Source organism: Bos taurus, chromosome 21, assembly GCF_002263795.3.
Source record: "Bos taurus isolate L1 Dominette 01449 registration number 42190680 breed Hereford chromosome 21, ARS-UCD2.0, whole genome shotgun sequence".
In the NCBI taxonomy this organism is placed as follows: domain Eukaryota; kingdom Metazoa; phylum Chordata; class Mammalia; order Artiodactyla; family Bovidae; genus Bos; species Bos taurus.
In genome coordinates, this window is record NC_037348.1 from 23937772 (window position 1) to 23958789 (window position 21018).

The 21018-nt window shown below is 44.3% G+C and overlaps 1 protein-coding gene across 3 annotated transcripts in view; it reads right to left on the reverse strand.

The window, feature by feature from the left end:
* Positions 1 to 3340: 3340 nt before the first annotated feature.
* The window catches only part of EFL1 (elongation factor like GTPase 1), a 113925-nt gene continuing 96247 nt past the window's right edge, over positions 3341 to 21018 (reverse strand). For all 3 annotated transcript variants that reach the window (XM_005221897.5, XM_002696606.6, XM_005221896.5), the window contains exons 19-20: positions 10132 to 10316; positions 3341 to 3665 (exon numbers count right to left, since the gene is read on the reverse strand). In XM_005221897.5, coding sequence (XP_005221954.1) covers positions 3477 to 3665; positions 10132 to 10316 — 374 coding nt within the window. In that variant the 3' untranslated portion in view covers positions 3341 to 3476. The remainder of the gene's footprint in view (positions 3666 to 10131; positions 10317 to 21018) is intronic.

The window sequence follows — 21018 nt, forward strand, 5'->3', positions numbered from 1 at the left end:
TGAGAAATGGGACCTGGGCCATGCGACGTCTTCCAGGTCCTCTTATCATACAGCACATGTGAGGATCCAATGGGGATCTCTCTCCCTCTGTCCCCTCGCACCCCAACACACACCCCCATACACCTGGGGTCATAACAGATAGATATTTCTCCTCAAGCCAAGTTGTGCTGGGTGGTAAAGAATCCGCCTGCCAACCCAGGAGATGTGGGCTTGATGCCTGGGTCAGGAAGATCCCCTGGAGAAGGAAATGGCAACCCACTCCAGTGTTCCTACCTGGAAAATCCCATGGACAGAGGAGCCTGCAGGCTTTAGCCCATGGGGTTGCAAAAAGTCAGACAGACACAATGGAGCACACTGAAAAGTCTCACCCACCCAGACTCGCCGCCCTTGCCCACCTGTGCCCTGGGGCTGTCTTAGAAAAGCCAAGAGATTGATGGTGCCTACGTCTGTCCTCTGAGATCTCAGCACCTCAATGCCAAGGACCCTCCAGGAGTGAGGGTCTTGGTTTTGTGGCACCCTCATTGCCCCCCTGTCTATAAATGACTGCCAGAGACTAAGCCCAATGTAAGAATAGCAACACCTCCATCCCACTTTGGGACAGGTTAAATACTTGGTTCAGGCTTCTCAGGCAGCCCAGTGGTAAAGAGTTCACCAGCAAATGCAGGAGACACAGGTTCGATCCCTGGGTGGGGAGATCCCCTGGTGGAGGAAATGGCCACCCACTCCAGTATTCTTGCCTGGGAAATGCCATGGACAGAGGAGCCTGGCGGGCTACAGTCCACGGGGTATCACCAGAGTTGTGCATGACTGAGCATCACAGCTTCTAGGTTCACTTTCACTGCATTTCATACGTGCAGGTGAGGGTCTAAGCGTGGCCCAGGGACACGAAGCAGACACACATCTCACTGAGCTGTCCTACATGATGGGCACCCCCGGCTGGAGCCCCTTCGTGTTACACAGTACGGCAGATGACGCACGTGACGGACTGGCTGCAGCCTGTGGCCCGCGGTCACCTCCCTGCTCGTTGCTGCCTCCCCAAGCAGGGAGGAGGCGGAGCGGCCATCTATCAAGCTGACGGCCTCCCCCCACACCAGCCCATCTGGCAGGGCCGCAGAGCGCAGTGAGCGCTCCAGCTCTCTTGGGGCTGCGCCTCTTTTCTATTAAATGCAGCATTTGCTGATAAAGTGGAGAGTCTAAGAATACTTTATATGGTACATCTGGCAGTTTGAATGATGTTATTCACAAATGCTATAAATCGATGTGTTAGCTCTTCCTGTGTTATCCAAGTTTTTAGATAAACCAGTATGTGGTGGAATTCTCAATTAATTCAGATTATCAGTATCTGTTCAGCTTGGACAGACAGTGAAATATCTAGCTACACTCTCCCCAAAGGCAGGGTCAATCAGACTTGACCAGATTTGCCAGGGCTCTAGTGTTAAGAGTGACCTAGTGTATTAAAACAAAACAAAACAAAAAACCCTAAACAAACAAAAAAACCATTAAAAGCATTTCGAGTCTGGTCTTATAATTTTATGCATTTTGAAAAAGAATCCTTCTTTTAAGTGGCTATAAAAGGTATTAGGGAAACATCAAAAATTATAAAATCTATTTTTGACTGGATTCATTTGTCCCTTATATGGGGATTTCCCTGAATGAGGCAACTGAGGAGATTTAGGGAAGACATTTATATAAAGGCAATAATCTCATCATAAAAGATAATACCCTTCAGTAAGGCTGAGGAAACAGCCAAGAGAATTACAGAAATTTACTTTTTTTTTTTTTTTAAGAAAAAGTTCAGTTCAGTTCAGTCACTCAGTCATGTCTGACTCTTTGCAACCCCATGGACTACAGCACGCCAGGACTCCCTGTCCATCACCAAATCCCGGAGTTTACTCAAACTCATGTCCATCGAGTCAGTAATAACATCCAATCATCTCATCCTCTGTTGTCCCCTCTCCTGCCTTCAATCCTTCCCAGCATCAGGGTCTTTTCCAATGAGTCAGTTCTTTCCATCAGGTGGCCAAAGGATTGGAGTTTCAGCTTCAGCATCAGCCTTTCCAATGAATATTCAGGACTGATTTCCTTTAGGATGGACTGGTTGGATCTCCTTGCAATCCAAGGGACTCTCAAGAGTCTTCTCCAACACCACAGTTCAAAAGCATCAGTTCTCTGGTGCTCAGCTTTCTTGATAGTCCAACTCTCACATCCATACGTGACTACTGGAAAAACCATAGCTTTGACTAGATGGACCTTTGTTGGCAAAGTAATGTCTCTGGTTTTAATATGCCGTCTAGGTTGGTCACAACTTTTCTTCCAAGGAACAAGTGTCTTTTAATTTTATGGCTGCAGTCATCATCTGTAGTGATTTTGGAGCCCCCCAAAAAGTTTGTCAGTTTCCATTGCTTCCCCATCTATTTGTCATGAAGTGATGGGACCAGATGCCATGATCTTAGTTCTCTGAATGTTGAGTTTTAAGCCAACTTTTTCACTCTCCTCTTTCACTTCCATCAAGAGGCTCTTTAGTTCTTCACTTTCTGCCATAAGGGTGGTGTCATCTGCATATCTGAGGTGATTGATATTTCTCCTGGCAATCTTGATTCCAGCTTATGCTTCATCCAGCCCAGCATTTCTCATGATGTACTCTGCATATAAGTTAAATAAGCAGGGTGACAATATATAGCCTTGTCGTACTCCTTTCCTGATTTGGAACCAGTCTGTTAATTTAATTAACATTTATTTAAATATGAGTGATGCAATACATGAAGGAATGTGAAAACAGAAGGTTTAAAGGCCAATAATTGAACATTACATCAAAACATTGTTTGGATGGACAAATAAACCTTAAGATGAATCAGCTGTAAAAGTGACTTGGTTTAACTAATCTAAAGGTAGCTCGCCTTGCAAGTTTGTGGTCTCTTCAAAGGATGTTAAATGCTGTTAACCAAAGATTACATATAAAAATGTTTAAGTGGAGGATGTAGTTGGAAGTGTGACGCTGACAACAGGCAGAGGTGGGCTGCTCAGTGTTGAGGATGCAGCCCCCACAGCAGGGTCTGCACACCCTGCCCTCAGCACTCAGCAGACTGCCCTCATCATAGCCTGAGTCTTACTGCTGGGGGCAGTTACACACAGGGTAGGGAGAAGGAGGGCAACCCACTCTAGGAGTCTTGCCTGGAGAATACCACGCACAGAGGAGCCTGGTAAGCTACGGTCCATAGGGTCGCAAAGAGTCGGACACGACTGAAGCACACACAAAGGGAGAAGGGGCCACTGCAATGCTTATAACAACATCTTGCTTTGTAGCAGAATCAATTACAAAAAAATTCTGGAATGCTCTATGTAAAATATTATACGGATCAACTTTATTGAAAGTGAATGCACAGCGATGACGCAGCATAAAGAAAATTTCCCAGTATCAAAGCCTGGGTGACCTTTCCTCATTTATTACAAAGGGAAGGATCAGCCAGCAGGGGTGGTTACTTATTCTTGCTGAGGGTTCTCTGCTTTTCTGCGTGCTCCACAATCTTCTCTTCCACATAGAGACCCTTCCGCTTCCGCACTGCGTTCATGTACTTCCGGGCCTGGTTCTCGGAATCAGCCTTTTCCCCAAAGTGCAGGTACTCCTCCTCGGTGGTTGGTACCCAGAAGGGGTCGCTGGGGATTATCTTGTAAAGGAAGGTGACAAAATGTGCTAGATTAGACAACTATACTTTTATTTCCAATGCTAATTCATACAGTCTTAGCTTAAGAAATGAACGCTAAGCAATGAAGAGGTAAGCTTGCTAGAAATGGTAATAAACAACCATGAACAAATGGAGGCAGATTCAATGAAACCTGTAATATACACATTAGTCTTTACTCTTAGAGCCTTTTTATAGAACACTAAGGAAGTAAGAAAACTATTACTTTTGAACAATATAATAGGAAAGACTCTCCCCTACAGTACGATACCCCTGGGCAGAGGTGTTATTTCATTAATTTCGCCTTTGTCCTCAGCACAGATCAACACATGGGTCTGTTCTTGACTATTCTGAGTTTTTGCTCCAAAATTCAGTGCAGTATGAGGAGGTCAGTATTGCCAACATGCTGACCACATTCTACAAAATCGGCTTTACAAGTAAGGACAGTGAGATTCTGACTTTCATATGTCTTGTTCTTTTTTTCTTATTTTCCAACTGGGCAGAAAGAGGTAGTATGTCTCAAGTGGTCTCAAATCCCAATACTCTTCGGTTTAAGACACAGAAATGAAAGAAGAATTTATTTTATAATAATCACTCTTCAATACAACAGTAGGAAATTTCTATGGACTAGGAAGGGAGAGAAGAGAGCCCACAGTGATAAACGGAGGTACAAGCCCTATCCACTTCCCATAGGGAGCCAAGACAGGAAGGGTCATGAGGGCCAGACTCTTACTGCCCACTGAGGATAGACGGGCCCTAAGCCACATACCCCAGGCATGTGGGGACAGAACCCCCCCCCCCCCGTCTTCTTGAGAGGTGGAGTAACTGTCTGCCTGGGGCTGTGGCTAGAAGTGACTAGTAGGTCACGAGAGAAAAGCCATCACCTTCTGAAGATGAGGCTCGGCCCGTGCAGAGTCTGTGGTCCTGCATGTCTACACTGGGGAAGGCACTGACCTGAGCTGCGGCCCTCAGGAGGGCAGAGGAGGAGAGAAGCCCCACTGCAAGTGACCCTGCCAGTGTGACTCTCTGAGGACAAGAGGAAATCCAGCACCACGAAAGACAGGTGCCAGACTCAACAAAAGGAGAACAAACAGTGAGAGAGAGAGAGAACAGCTAATCTGAAGACAAAGTTCTAGAGAGTTCTTATAAAAATCCCCCAAGAAATAAAGGAGATGGGGGTGGGGAACAGCAGTTATAAAACAGTAGGCAGTTGTGAAAAAGAACTAGACCACACATCACAGTCTCGTAAGTGTGTAAAAGCACAGAACAGTGCCCTTAGGCTGAAGTACTAGACATGAGGACTAAGGTGTCCTCAAGGTATATGTCCACAGAGCATCAGCAACATCTCCAAGGGTGCCATTAGCAAAGGACTGGCAGGCGGCTGTTATTGTTCAGTCACTAAGTCGTGTCCAACTCTCTGTGACCCCATGGACTGCAGCACGCCAGGCTCCTCTGTCCTCCACTATCTCCCAGAGTTTGCTCAAATTTATGTCCATTTAGTTGATGATGCCATCCAGCCATCTCATCCTCCACTGCCCCCTTCTCCTCCTGCCTTCAATCTTTCTCCACATCAGGGTCTTTTCCAATGAGTGGCCTCTTCACATCAGGTGGCCAGAGTGCTGGAGCTTCAGCATTAGCATCAGTCCTTCCAATGAATACTCAAGGTTGACTTTCTTTTAGGACCGGCAAGTTGCTGGGGTCCTGCCCACTCCAGGTCTCATCTGACAAGGCAGCAGAGCAGTGCGAGGGGTGATGCTGCTGATCTGGAAGTCCCCCACATGTGAGAGGGCGTGGAGTGGCCAAGAGGCTGGTAGCAGCCTGGGCGCAGGACAAAGGCAGCTGCAGGTGTGGACTTCCAGGGATCAGTGGCTGTTGGAAAGATTCCTGAGACTGTTTGGTGCCACCATACTGGCTCTAGCAGCTAGATGGGACCAGACCAGGCAAGCCACTTGCTGGACAAGGCCACTGAGGCTCTACAGGGCACCGTGCTGGAGCTGAGGTCCCCACCTTCTCCCCACAGAAGGCCCTCTCTTTCTCAGAGAGCGGAAGGGGAAGAAGGTCAGGAAATGGACCATGTACCTGGGTGGTCATCCACAAACACTGTACTTGTAGGAGACTAGTTCTAAGCCAGTCATTAGTGTCTCCCTCTAACTAGTTGGATGATAAATGCATCGTGGAATATAAAGAAGCCACATGTTCTTAGCAGGTCTCAGTGGTAGCAGTGAATACATTTTTGTTGTTCAGTTGCTAAGTCATGTCCAATTCTTTTCGACCCCATGTACTGTGGCACACCAGGCTCCCCTGTCCTTCACTATCTCCTGGAGTTTGCTCAAATTCATGTCCATTGAGTCGGTGATGCCATCCATCTCATCCTCTGCCACTCCCTTCTCTTCCTGCCCTCAATCTTTTCTAGCAGTAAGTGAGGGGCTGGTTGGGAGACAGCAGACTCAGACTGGCCAGTTTAAGACCAGAGAGTCCTTTTTTCAAGAATGTAGGACCCAGGAGCTTCAGAAGGGTCCGTTTTCCGTCGGCACATATTTCTGAAGTTTGCTCAGTTTGTTCCCGAGACTCTGGGGCCGCTGTCTGTGTTCATCTCCTGCTGCCCAGGGACTCACCTGACACAGGCCCAGTTGCCTGCACTTCCTCTGTCCTGCACGGGCAGCTGCTGTCTTCACCTGCACCCCTCCTGTATCTAGGTTCTTGCCTTGACATGTCGAACAAACTGTCAGCAGAGGGGAGATGGAGTACTCTTTGTCAGGAAGAGGCTAGCCTGGTTCAGCCCCATCTGACTGCATTAGGGTCATGATGAATTTTCTTTGTGGGCGATGACAAGGTGACCCCAAAGACAGTACAGGTGATGCTCACAGAAAAGCATCCCCGAGGCAGGAGAGCAGAGCTTGCTATCAGTTTTGAAGAAAAGGTGCTTTCTTCTAACAGGATCACCCAGAATTCATGTGCCTGCGGGGAGGATATTTTTTGCACCTTCAGAATCTAAAGAGCACTTCATCTTCTAACTCACAGGAAGGAAGGCACCCAAGTGCTAGTTGCTGCCCTGAGCATTAAAAAACAACAACAACAAAACTAGAAAATAAAAAAGCTTTGGGAGCTCTATTTCAATACTTTGCCCAATTCTCCCTAAGATTACAGCTGGCAGGTGGGAAATACCATGTCCAAATTACATGTCTTCGGTGCTACTGCAATCACTTCTTCCTTACCCTGCACGGCCTTTAGCGCACCCCCGGGGGAATCTCAGTATTAAACAGTGAGACTCGAGGTTATGCTGACATACACGTAGAACAGCACTGACTGGTAATATTTCTTTCTGTGTCCCTTATTAGCTCCTTTTCTTCCTTTTTTTGCAGAAGGGTAAAACATAGAAAGAGAAATTATGAGACTGCTGACTTCAAAGGTTTCCTCGTGGAAAATGCCTGTAATTTTATTTTCTCTATTTTTCTGAAGCACTTTCTCTCAAAAGCTCTTGATTGTAAATTATATGGTGTGGTAGAATACAAATGAAAAACAGTGCCTTGGAGTGAGAAGCCAGATCTTGACAACTGTGTTATTTCTGAACCTAACTATGGCGGGGGGTGGGGGTGGGGGGGACTGAGACAGCCAGAAAATATCAGATCAGTGACATTTAAGTGTAATGGATTTTCAAGACTTTCAAAGATTTGAAGCTTTGGGGAATGGGACCATGGCAGGTGGCAAGGGGATGACAGAGGGATGGTACAAAACTGCAGCTAACTTTTCTTGACTACACTTCCCCTACAGTTGTTTATTGAAGGATCGATTTGTAATAACAAGCTATAACTAAGCCCCAAACTAGTATTTTTTAAAAATTACTATTAAGTATATAAGATTAACTTTCAACCCCCCACCTCTTTTTTCACATTTTGAGAGAGAAAGAAGACTGAAGAAACCATCATGATTTTCGTACCAACAAAAACTGCGTATTTGGTCAAAATTTGCTGTTTTATATTAACTGTTCCTAAATACCTATTCTCCTCTTTTTCTTTGGTAATAGGTATTTTGGGTGGGCATACAGACGACCGAGGTTCTGGGAAGAGCGGTAGATAGTCATACCTTTTCTATAAAGCCCAAGACAGTAGGTAAAATAGACTGTGGGCCTCATGGTCTCAAGAGTCCTCTTGAAAGCAGCCATGTAAGATATGCAAATTAAGGGGTGTGGTTATACTTTATTTACCAAAACAAGTAATGGGTCAGTGCTGACTCCTGGTGCTAGTGGCAAAGAAACCACCTGCCAAGGCAGGAGACGCAAAAGATGTGGGTTCGATCCCTGTGTGGGGAAGATCCCCTGGAGGAGGAAATGGCAACCCACTCCAGTATTCTTGCCTGGAGAATCTCATGGACAGAGGAGCTTGGCAGGCAACAGTCCATGGTGTTGCGTACAGTCAGACTCAGTATGACCCAGGTAAGACCACACTGCCAGCCTCCTTGTCAGGTGGAGCCTTGCTTGACATGCTGGATGAGTTCTGGGCAGTGGGATGAAGGGGAGTGACTTGGGCAGCATCCTCTTAAAGGGCTGGAGTGCGCCCTCTGCCTGTTCCTGGATCTTACTGGCAGGAATGCAGGGGTGATGGGAGGAGGTGGAACGTCCCCTCCAGACCACCAGTGGACGCACAGTGCTGAGAGAGGCAGCCCTGGACTCAAGAGAGAACCTTCTGCTTTATCTGAGCCACTCTGCTTTGGGATTCTTTCCACAGAGCAGACTTATCAGTTTCATACACAATGTATTTGCCAGTTGGGAAAGGATGAGAAGTTTTATAGATTTTTTTTTAAAAAAATGTGCATTATAGAATCATGTTCAAGGATAAGAATGACTATAAGGTGATGAAGTATTTTAAACAAACAATAGAATAAGCGAATTCCAATACAGAATTCGTTCAATGATGATGTCATTTCAAGAGCTCTGAATATGTCTTCCATCTGCATCTACAGAGAATCCCACTGATCACTCAACCTACACTCTGTTCTGACCAAACATCCTGTCACCCAGTTTTTTGCACCAGGGTTGATCTAGGTCTTCTTAATGAGATGTACTCGTCATCTCTTAAGACATTCAGAAGCACGAGCTCTAAGTTCTGAAGGCTGTTTTCAGCAGTGGTAGCACAAGTGAAGAAAGTGTTGCATTTCTCAAGGTCATTACTTTGAAGTGGAGTAACTCTTCTGTTCTAAGTATCACTTTGCTGCACTGTCCTATAATCACACATCTGGTTGCTAGAACGTGTGTGAGACAATGCTGTTTCTCATTAGGAATGTCAGTAGTACATTTATCCTGCTCCAGTATGCTTGCCTGGAGAATCCCATGGACAGGAACCTCGTGGACTTCAGTCCATGGGGTTGCAAAGAGTCAGACTCGACTGACTAACACTTACACTTCTTCATAGACATAGTTCTTCAGAAGCTGCCTTTATGAATCCATCCCTTCTATTTTTCACTGGTTTGTGCTCTTATGTAAAAGTTGAGTGCCAAAAACCAAAACCAAAAAGCTAGAAGTCCAGATAAGTGGGAAATTATTACCCATAAGCATGGGGATTAACAAATAACTTACATATTTTGTGCTACTGTTTTCTACATAATGAAGTCCAGCAATGGTATCTACTCAGACATAAGCCAATAGAGCCATAGAAACATCATTTAGTTTCGAGACAAAAATGCAAAAAAAATTTCATAGGAAATCACTGTTAAAATGTAGCTTGTACCAACAACCAAAAAAGGTAACCTAAATTGGAACAATATTAACTTTAGTTCTATCAAGCACAAAAAATGTAACTTTCTTTTTTTAAGGAGAAGCAGACACAACTGAGTGTTTTGGACTAGCAACAGATTTAGATGAAATACAGTAGGTCCTTGTTGGCTATCCATTTGAAATACAGCAGGGCATACATGTCCATCTCAAACTCCCTGACTACCCCTTCCCCTCCGGTAACCATAAGTCTGTTCTGCAAATGTATGTGTTTTGATGAGTCATTTTGTGCCACAACACCTGAAGCCCACAGGAGCCCTGAGTCTCCATAATGGGGACTGAGGAACGTGAAACACGGAATCATTCAAAGTTCTCTCTTGTAAGAAGCATAACTGTTTGCCTTTAAATGTTAGAAGTGCTTTTTCCCCAGAAGAAACATTAAAGTTCCATTTTCAAAATACCTGTGGTTTTCTTACCTACAATATATCTCTGGAAGGGGAAAAAAGGATTAAATGTTCTTAAATTTTACATCAAATGAAAAAAAAAAATGAGTACGTGTGTGTGTGTATTACAAAGCACATATAATCTCAGGTCTTCCAGTCTGGATGAAAAAATGCCATCAGCTTTGACCACGCAGGACCAGGTAAGACCAACCTGCCTGGGAAGTGGTTGGCTCCTGGGGGCGCCCCCTGTGGGGAAGCACAGCCTGAGATGACAAGGAAGAACTCGGATTTGGCTTCTTACCTCCCAGTGGCTGAATACCAGCTGTGGGCTAGCCAGGCCACTGGTCCTCTTCCGGATCTCATCGGCAAAGCCGAAGCTCTCAGCCACGGGCAGCACGGCCTTGATGATGAACATGTCTGTCCCCTCTTTCATCTCCTCCTGCAGTACTCGTCCTTCTCTCTTTGACAGGACCGCGTAGACCCGACCTGCAAAGCCGCACATCTTTTAAATTCACTGACCGGTTACCTGTCTTGAGCTGCACCGAGATGCGACTGTTCCTACACCCTCTTAACACTCTACTAATGATTAACTTTGATCCCAGTAATTCTGGATTACAAAGGCATGGGAAATATCCAAGCATTTATTTAAAAGGATAAGCGTGACAATCACAGAAAAATTAGAAACAAGTAACAAAAGGTGAAATCACCCCAAAGTGCATTACCCAAGACAATCCCCTCCACACAGCATGGAAAGAGGGAGACCTTTAAAAGGACCGTGGGTACACTGTCACTAGTGGTTGTCTTTGAGTATGAATTCCAATGAGTTAGTGTGACTGGGCTTTATAAATGTTCAAAGTATTTTCACAGTTACAAGACATTATTAATGTGATGATGATAATTATAATGATGACAAGCTATTTGGGTCTAGTAAGCAAGCAACTGGCACAATGACATTTTTATACTAAAAATTAAAGCCATATATAAATGCTCGCTCATATTTAAGCTGATATTTCAGTGTTACAAGAATATGGGTTTTATTTCCCGAGAACTGTGTGTTTGGAATCTTTAACATCTGGTAAGAATTTTTGGCTTCTGGGCTTTGCAATGGCTCAGTGGTGAAGAACCCCCCTGCTATGGCAGGAGACCTGTGTTCAATCCCTGGGTCAGGAAGCTCCCCTGGAGGAGGAAATGGCAACCTACTCCAGTATTCTTGCCTCAAGAATCCCATGGACAGAGAAGCCTGGCGGGCTACAGTCCATGGGGTCACAGAGTCAGACATGACTGAGTACTACAGTCCATGTGGCGAGGAACTTGCTGGAGTGCAGGGATACCTTCAGCTGCCACTCAGACAAAATGCTTCTAAGGCCACAGTAGTCTACAAACGCGTTATCCTGGAGAATTGACACTGCAGTGAAGCAGAGTACCAGTCTCCTGGGACTACCACATGGAGTCCTGGACTCTGTCCTCCTCAACAACTGGGCAGGGAGCTGGTGTGGAGGTCGCCCACCCTGACTTACCATTTACTTTTTAGACTAGAAACTGAGTGTAGAGAGCAAAACTGTCTGAACTGGCAAACTTTTCTCTCTGACTCAGATTTCCCCCTGGTGGTGGTGATGAGGAAGGAGAAAGGAAAACCAATAGCAGGAAACCCATTGTGTCACAGGCTTAAAAAGACAAACAAAAGCTTAAAAACTCTGATGGGCCTTCCCATCTCCAGGCTTAGCAGAAAAACAAATTAAAAACGCCCACAGTGATGACAGGGACACCTGTCCTCTTTTCTAACCTGTGGAACGCCGTCCCCCAGCCCCGGCACCGCCCTCCCCATGTGCCCAAAGGAGCTGACACTGGCTTCTTCACTATGTGCTCTGCCTTCAGCACCCGGACTCAACCAGCTGCCCTGAGCTCTATTAAAACTGCTTCTTTTCAAATTTCAGCCATTTTCATATTGCCCCAGGTGGCACAGTGGTAAAGAACCCCCTGCCATCACAGGAAGACATGTGTTTGACCCCTGGGTTGGGAAGATCCCCTGGAGAAGGAAATGGCAACCCACTCCAGTATTCTTTCCTGGGAAATCCACTGGAGAGAGGAGCCTGGCAGGCTGTAGTCCGTGAGGTTGCAGAGAGTTGGACATGACTGAGCAACTAACACATACACCTCTTCATCAACCTAAGTGTCTTTTCCTCAATCCTCACTCTGTGACTTCTCTGCAGTTTCTGCAACTACTGATCAACACTCTGACACATCTCAACAATCTTAGGGCTACTTTCTTCTGACCCCTGGCCCTCTGACCATTGTTCTACTAATTCTTAAGGGTATGATTTCTTCCTAAGAGTATTCTTTGAGGCTCCAAGCTCTTCTCCAAACCAACTTTCCCTTCAGAGAGCCCCTTCATTTCTCATTGGTGTGGTTTAAATGATTAACTTTATGTCTGGGATGCCTGGGACTATTTCTTAGCCAGGCCTCTCACTTGACCTCTGATTCCACATTTACTGAGACACTGGCCCTCAGGGCATCTCCATGGTGGAGGGTGTGCTAAGTCACTCCGGTCCTGTCCCACAACCCCATGGGCCTTTAAGCCGCTTGAAGACAGCATCAGCCTTCTCTCCTCCAGGCTTTCTCTGACATGACCTTCCTCTCGCATCCTGACCACTCTCCTGTTTGAACTACTATTAATACAACTTATTTACATAGCTTTTAGAACACAGCATCTAGAAATGAAAGCAATATTTTAGATACAGTGTGAAAAGCTCTTGAAAAAAGCAGAACAATTAGTGTCTTTTTTTTTTTTTTTCAATTAGTGTCTTTATTAGAGATTCCCCTCTGGGCTGTGCAAGATCTGCCTGAAATTCGTATGAGGGAAAAAAATTCATTGGAATTAGCCAGCGGGTGAACTAATCATCTTTATTTACTCTGCCACCTCATTCTAAGGGGAGTTTTAAGGTGGTTTATGGAAGTATAGCCCAAACAAGGGGGTAGGGCGGGAGAAAGAATGAGTGAACTGGGGCAAACGCACCATGAAGAGGTGGGCCAGTGGGGATGAGCCGCCTGACTCCATCCCACTGCAGGTTAGAAGCCCCTCCCCTTCCTTCATGGGATCAATAATTGTAACTGAAACTGAATGTAATTGATCATGTAAATTTGGCCCATTCCATCTTAATTCTGCTAAAACTAAAAAAACTGGGACACAGTGATAGATCACTGAACAAAGGGAAACAGCCACACAAAAAAAGAAAAAAACCTTCCAGATACACTAGGTGCTCATGACTGGTGTGTCTAATGCTTGAGAGCACTCAGGGACCCCCTCTACAGCCGCTGCTCGGCTGGGACACAAAAGCAGCCGCATCAATGAAGATTCGTGAGCCTGTGGCCCCTGACTGGGCATATTCTGATGCCTTCTTGACTGGGCATCTGCTCCATCACCCCGAGTCGTTGGTTCACTCACTCCAAGGAAACTCACTGTGCACCCAACTGTATGCAAGGCAGCAGGGGAGAGGCATCCTCCAGGATGGACAACAGCAACAGAAAGGTTAATGGCCTGGACTGGTTGTGATCAGGGCTCTGGTTTTAATGACTACACTATAAATGTCTCAGCCTGTACTCCAGGCCCTTTATGACCTGGCAGGAACCCAACACCCCAGCTCTTGAAACGGCCAGACCCTAGTGCACAGACCCTACGCTCTTAGCCAAGATAAACCGTGCACAGCCCACAGGACACGTTTGAGGTTTTTCCACTCTGAGCTCAGTTTCTCCAACTCAGAGCACACTCAGCCCAACTTTACAGTCAAATCCTTTCCATTGTTTAAAGCCCATTCAAAAACAACTTGCTCCATGAAGCAGTCTGTGAGATCCTAAGATCAAAATAATCTCTTCACCATTTGGGCCTCACCTGTTCTTTTGTGGCATTATAGATTCTTATGTATCAATACATATTTTCTTCTTCCAGGCTAGGCAGTAAGATTGGTCTGCAGATTCTACAATCTTTAGAGCTAAAGTTTGGCAATTAAAGTTGACTTTTTTTTTCTTTTCTTCTGAATTAGCAAAGGAGGCAGTGGTTCATAGCAATGTTTTCTCTAATAGGAAACTAATAGGAAACAAATAGGAAACAATGTGAATTTCCAATGTGGGGATGATGAGAAGTAAACTACAGCATATCAGATTGACAGGATATTATGCAGAGGTTAAAATGCAAATTATGACTACTAAGTAGCCAAATGGAAGTGTGTTTATAAAGTAAATAACAAATGTAAAAAGCAAAACACCTATCAGCCTCTAGCATAATATAAAAACAGCTATGCAAAATGTACTACTGTGGACAAAGATTGTACAAGAAAATGAAAAATGATGGGTTGATTTCCAAGAAGGAAGATTTTTCTTTCATCTTATGGTTTCTGTTACTCTTGTTGACACTTGTGGTTTAACTTCAACTAAACACACACACACACAGAAATCGGTGGGCACTTCTTATTCCTACTACACTAACTTCTCTTCCTTTTGTCACAGAACATCTAGACTGCTAAATCAAGCCAGTGCGGTTGACAGGATGCAGATGGTCTTCAACCAAACATGAGATAAAGTGTGCTGTGGACACAATGGGGAGTGTGGGCTGGTGGCTATAAGATAGATGGATTCAGCCACAAGTCTACAGGAAATGGATGTTAACCCTCACTCCCACCCAGGATGGATGTCCTGAGTTTAGAAGGATCAGTGCTCTGTTCACAGCTCTGTCCTTACTATGATAATCAGCTACTTAAAAACCCAGAAGGCATGGGATCAAATCCCAAGTTGACATGAAGTTGGCAAAGGTAAAACATATTTCGACAGGATTAGGATCACTATCTAAGAACCCAAATTAACAAGACACAATGTGGGTAAACGCAAGGTTTTACTGTTGGGTTCAGTCAACCAGTGGCCAGGATTAGAAATATAGGGCTGCACTTGCTACTGTTGGTGGTTAGTCCGTTCAGCTGTGTCCAGCTCTTTATGACCCCACGGACTGAAGCCCACCAAGCTCCTCTGTCCATGGGATTCTCCAGGGAAGAATACTGGAGTGAGTTGCCATTTCCGTTTCTAGGGTGTCTTTCCAGACCAGGGACAGAACCTGCATCTCCTGCAGTGACAGGCAAATTCTTTACCACCCAGGAAGCCCATTAATGCTGCAGAGCAGTTCCTAGAAAACCAACTAGAAAGGCATTTAAGTTCAATAGAAGTTTCTGGTGCTGCAGACAATTTAACATCTAGTTGATAAACACAAAATTACTCCATCCGTCAAAGCTTATTTCAAAGTTCAGTCACTTTCAAAAGACTTACTTGGTTTTGAATTTTGCTATCCAAATGTCTCATAAAATTTCGCCAAAAATTTGTACTTATTCACTAAATTCAATTGTATTTTACTAATTTATACTAATTGTATTTTACTAATTTTTTTTTTGTTTTACAAAATCAAGCTCTTGTCACCTTAACTCATCTCTCAAAGCAGGAACCATGCTTAACACAGCATTGGCATATACAGCTCAATGAATTTTTGTTGCACTGAATTATGAGATGCTGGTGTAATATAAAAAGAATTACAACTATGAAATAAAAATAGGTTATAAAAGTAAACAGTAGTACTAAGTAGGCTTCTGATACATTAAAATACATATATTTATAACAGTATAAGCATTTGTCCCTAAAATAAGACAGAACTACAATAACTGTAGATGTGATTAAAACTAATAGTATCTAACAGAAAAGTCATCTTTTATATGTGAAGTTCTCACCCAAAGATAGAAAACAATGAAAGCATGAATGACAGATGTAAACAGCTGGAAGAAGAAATATGAAGAGAGACAATTTACTAGTTACATGATGATCAATTAAAAACACAAACCAATTCTGATGTCTATTCAAGCCCATTAAAAAAATTTTCACCGGTTAAAAAAATCCTAATAAAACTATACTGCTAGGAAAGTAGATTTTGCAAGCAAAGAAAGTCATTTTCTTGGTATTATTTCCCCAGACAAAACAATTTTAAGATGATTATTTTTTCTGTAATATTTCCCATTTTGACCATAAGCAATTCTACACATTTATAAAAGGATTTCTAATTTCAGCAATCTGTGTAGAAAAAAGTTTTAAGAAACTAACTCATCTTACTAAATAAAAAGGCCCGAACTCGTCCTTTCGTCAATTTTTTCCAATTCTTGGAGAGTTAAAGCAACTGGCAGGCTTCCCTGGTGGCTCAGGGGTAAAGAATCTGCCTGCAATGCGGGAGATGAGGATTCAGTCTCCAGGCCGAAGTCTTCCTGGAAGACCGCTGACCATCCAGGTAGGAAGCAAAAAGTCTCAGGAATATAGAGATCTCCTCATTTCTTTCTCCAGTTATAGGTGGTGATTTAGAAAGAAAAAGTAAAACGTAAGAGAACACAAGAGCTGACTACCCTGACATACCTCTGACACTAAAAACCGGTTATCACAACCAAAGTATTCCCCCAAACAAGAGAAAACAGGTTTAGGAGGTAATTCTCTAGTTTAAGAAGGCTTCAAACCAATTAAAAAAAAAAAAGCAAATTCCAGATCAAATCTAAACACAGCTTTTTTTAAGGCAGTGTGTAGGACAGTCGGTCGGTCTCTGAGAAATGTGTTATGAAGGCCAACCAGGGACAGTGGTACAAATGGTGTACAGTGGACCCTTGAACAACATAGGTCTGAACTGTGTGGGTCCACTTATACATCCACTTATCCATGGGTTTTTCTAAGTACATACTACGCTGTTGCTGTTTAGTCGCTCAGTTCTGTCCGACTCTTTATGACCCCATGGGCTGTAGCCTGCCAGGCTCCTCTGTCCATGGGATTCTCCAGGCAAGAACACTGGAGTGGGTGCCATTTCCTTCTCCAGGATCTTCCCAATCCAGGGATCGAACCCGTGTCTCTTACGTCTCCTGCTTTGGCAGGCAGATTCTTTACCACTGAGCCACCTGGGAAGCCCAAGCACATCCTACAGTACTACACAACCCGCGTCTGAATCCACACATAGGGAAGGCCAACTCTAAAGTAACATACAGATGTTCCGCTGCATGGTCAGTCAGTGCCCATAACCCCCGTGCTGTTCAAGGGTCAACTGTACTAACCCTTCTCCATGTTCACAGTTGAGATTTTTACCTGGATAAGGCAAGGCAAAGACATGTTCTGCTTTTAAGGGAGAAGATGGCAAAAAACCCTGAGGGCTAAGATAAGCATCTCTTCCTAGAAAATGTCAGAACTGACTCTGCTGGCCAAGTGGAAAGTGCCAGGTGAAGATCAAAGAGCAGGATGACAAGAGATGCTCCAAGGACTGTGGGGCACGTGCAAGGGCCTGGTGGTGATCTCCTAATACAAACGAACACATGGGCACAGAGCACCAACTCCACAAAGGGACTCAACAGTCTGCCGGGGACTTCTGGTAAATGCCAACAGCTGAGCCTGGCTTCATTTGCTGTGCTGAAAAAGCTGTCTTCTCAGAAAGGTCAAATGCTGCTCCGAATGGATAATGCAAGGAGAGATGGCAATCTGGGGAAGAGACATGTTTTCCCGTTACCCTGGAAGTGCAGTGGAGAGACAGGCAGGCACAGACCTACGTGGACCCTGGACTTCAGGAAAGATCATTTCAAACACACAAAGGAAAAGAAAAAAAACGACAACAGTTTTCAGGATAACAAACCCTAAGATGAAACTCCTTTTTGGGAGGAATGGGAGTCTGAAAATATCAATTATGAATGATCCCAATGAGAAAAAAAGGAGGAAAAATCCTCCCCATCCAAAATAAAGCTGTTGGGTCACAGGAGGTACCTGCTGTGCCTCTGACTCCTGTTTTAAGAGGACACACACAGGAGATGGGAGAAGAAGAGGAAGACAGCAACTAAGACTTGGGGAGAGGGACACAGTATGTCCCAGATGGTGAAAACTAGAATAAGGCGAGCTGACCAAAATTACAGTTATAAGCAACAAAAGGGTCTTTTCCATGACTTTCAAAACAAGGCCGAGACACACTGACAACATGGAGAGGCTAGTGTAATGTTAACAGAGGACAGTGGGGTAGCAGAGGCTGGTTCTCCGTACCTATGTTAACTCCATTTTCCCCAACAAGGAGACTGGAGAAGAAACCAGAACAAGTAGAACAAACCTCATAGAGGAAATGCTGAAGTTCAAGACAGCTGAGAAGTTGACAAGCAACTTCTTAAACCTTCTTGAACCTTCTCAAACAAGTTCAAGTCTCCAAGACCAGAAATGTATCCTGTGGTCTTCAAGAAATCTGTCCTTTTCAGAACTTATGCATAGCAGGGTAGCTGCCAAACTACACACTAAGTAACAAGTTTTTAAGGATAAAGGCACTGGATTCCATCAACTACAGACTAGAAAATCATATGCTAATTTCTTACAAAATTTTAAGAGAACATTATAAAGATTTGTATATATTTATACAAGCATGAGTTAAATGAAGACATGGACTTTCTAACACAAAGTTGTTATCAATCTAAGCTTATTTCTTCTTCTAACATGGCTAGTAAGTCGGTAATGAGGGGAATACTATATACAGAAAGGACCTCACTTCATCAAAACATCTGATTGACCACTTCTCTTGTTTTGCATCATGGGGCATGCAGGATCTTAGATGCCTGACCAGGGATTGAACCTGCGCCCCCCTGCAGTGCAAGCGTGGAGTCCTAATCCCTGGAGTGCCAGGGAAGTCCCTGATTCAATGCCTAGTGACCGTCCTTTCTCACCAGGACGCTTAAAAAAAAAAAAAATTGAAAAACGAATCAATGTGTTAAGATTATGGTTAAGAAATTGAGAATTTTCTTGGCCTTAAAAACTGCCAAGCTTCCTTCATTATTGTTGTAATGTTTGTTACTATTTTACACACACACACACAAAATCTAAGAAAAAAACATTACATAGACCCAGTTTCAGATCAGATCAGATCAGTTGTTCAGTCGTGTCCAACTCTTTGCGACCCCATGAATTGCAGCACGCACGCCAGGCCTCCCTGTCCATCACCAACTCCCGGAGTTCACTTAGACTCACGTCCATGAGTCAGTGATGCCATCCAGCCATCTCATCCTCTGTCATCCCCTTCTCCTCCTGCCCCCAATCCCTCCCAGCATCAGAGTCTTTTCCAATGAGTCAACTCTTCACATGAGGTGGCCAAAATACTGGAGTTGCAGCTTTAGCATCATTCCTTCCAAGAAATCCCAGGGCTGATCTCCTTCAGAATGGACTGGTTGGATCTCCTTGCAGTCCAAGGGACTCTCAAGAGTCTTCTCCAACACCACAGTTCAAAAGCATCAATTCTTCGGCGCTCAGCCTTCTTCACAGTTTACTCATATGTAAATACAAGGGTTCTAGTGGGACTACCGAAAAGAGCAATGGCACCCCACTCCAGTACTATTGCCTGGAAAATCCCATGGGCGGCGGAGCCTGGTAGGCTGTAGTCCATGGGGTCGCTAAGAGTCGGACACGACTGAGCAACTTCCCTTTCACTTTTCACTTTCATGCATTGGAGAAGGAAATGGAAACCCACTCCAGCGTTCTTGCCTGGAGAATCCCAGGGACGGGGGAGCCTGGTTTGCGTCCATCTATGGGATTGCACAGAGTTGGACACGACTGAAGCAACTTTGCAGCAGCAGCAGCAGCAGCAGCAGCAGAAGCAGCAGGACTACATCACTTCAGTTACTGAAATTTAAATGAAGTTTTTTGGGAAACAAAATAGGAAGAACAACAACAACAAAAAATTAAAAAAAGAAATGAAGTTGATCCTAACTCCTCACAAGTTAATGACAAGATGCAACTGCTGAGACTGCATTAAAAGAACGCTGTGCCACCTGTGGGAGGTAACAGCATGTCTGTGTTTGGTCCCGGTCAGATAGTATCTTAGGTTGCTTAATTTAAGAGGGAGGCTGACCAAATAAAGTATGTCTAAAGGACAGCAACTGGATTGATGAAAGGATTAAAAAAAAAAAAAATCATATCCTGAAAACCAGCTGAAGGATAGGGAGAGTTTTCCCCTGGATGTAAAACTAGAAAATAAATGCTCCCCTCAAACATATGAAGTGCTATGCATGTGAGAGGGACCAATGGTGGGATTAAAGGCGAGACGCTGGCAGGAAACAAGACTTTTTGCTCAAAATGAGAAAGAAACTGTTTAATCTCAAAACTGGCTGTGAGCTACTCATCCACAGAAGTATTCAGAGTACCTGTCAGGGTAGGAGAGAGAGGAGGAGGCCTCTGAAGTCTTCTTCAAGGATCTGAAGGAATCAAGACCATCTGGTTCTAATTCTACCTTTACCTTTTAAATTAAGACGATTAAGCTGGCTTAAAACTCAACATTAAAAAAAAAAAACAAAATAAGATCATGGCATCTGGCCCCATCATTTCATGGCAAATAGAAGGAGAGAAAGTGGAAATAGTGACAGATTTTCTTTTCTTGGGTTCCAAAACCACTGCAGACAAGGGCTGCAGCCATGAAATTAAAAGACACTTGCTCCTTGGAAGAAAAGCAATGACAAACCTAGAAAGCATATTAAAAAGCAGAGATATCACTTTGCCAATCAAAGTCCATATAGTCAAAGCTATGGTTTTTCCAGCAGTCATGTATGGATGCGAGAGTTGGATCTGAAAGAAGGCTGAGTGCGAAAGAATTGATGCTTCTGAACTGTGGTGCTGGAGAAGACTCTTGAGAGTCCCTTGGACAGAAAGGAGATCAAACCAGTCAATCCCAAAGGAAATTAACCCTGAACATTCACTGGAAGGACAGATGTTGAAGCTCCAAAACTGCGGCCACCTGATGTCAAGAGTCAGCTCCTTGCAAAAGATCCTGATGCTGGTAAAGACTGAAGGCGAAAGAAGAGGGCAGCAGAAGATGAGATGGTTAAACAGCATCACCGACTCAATGGACATGCTGCTTCTGCTGCTGCTAAGTCGCTTCAGTTGTGGCTGACTCTGTTCCCCACAGACGGCAGCCCACCAGGCTCCCTGTCCCTGGGATTCTCAGGAGTTTAAGCAAACTCCAGGAGACAGCGAAGGACAGAGGAGCCTGGTGTGCTGCAGTCCATGGGGACGCAAAGAGCTGGACATGACTTATCGACTGAACAACAATAACAACAATGGAAATGTGAAGAAAATCTGGGAATGGTCTAGACCAGTGTTCGCTGAACTCAACGATGGGTACCGT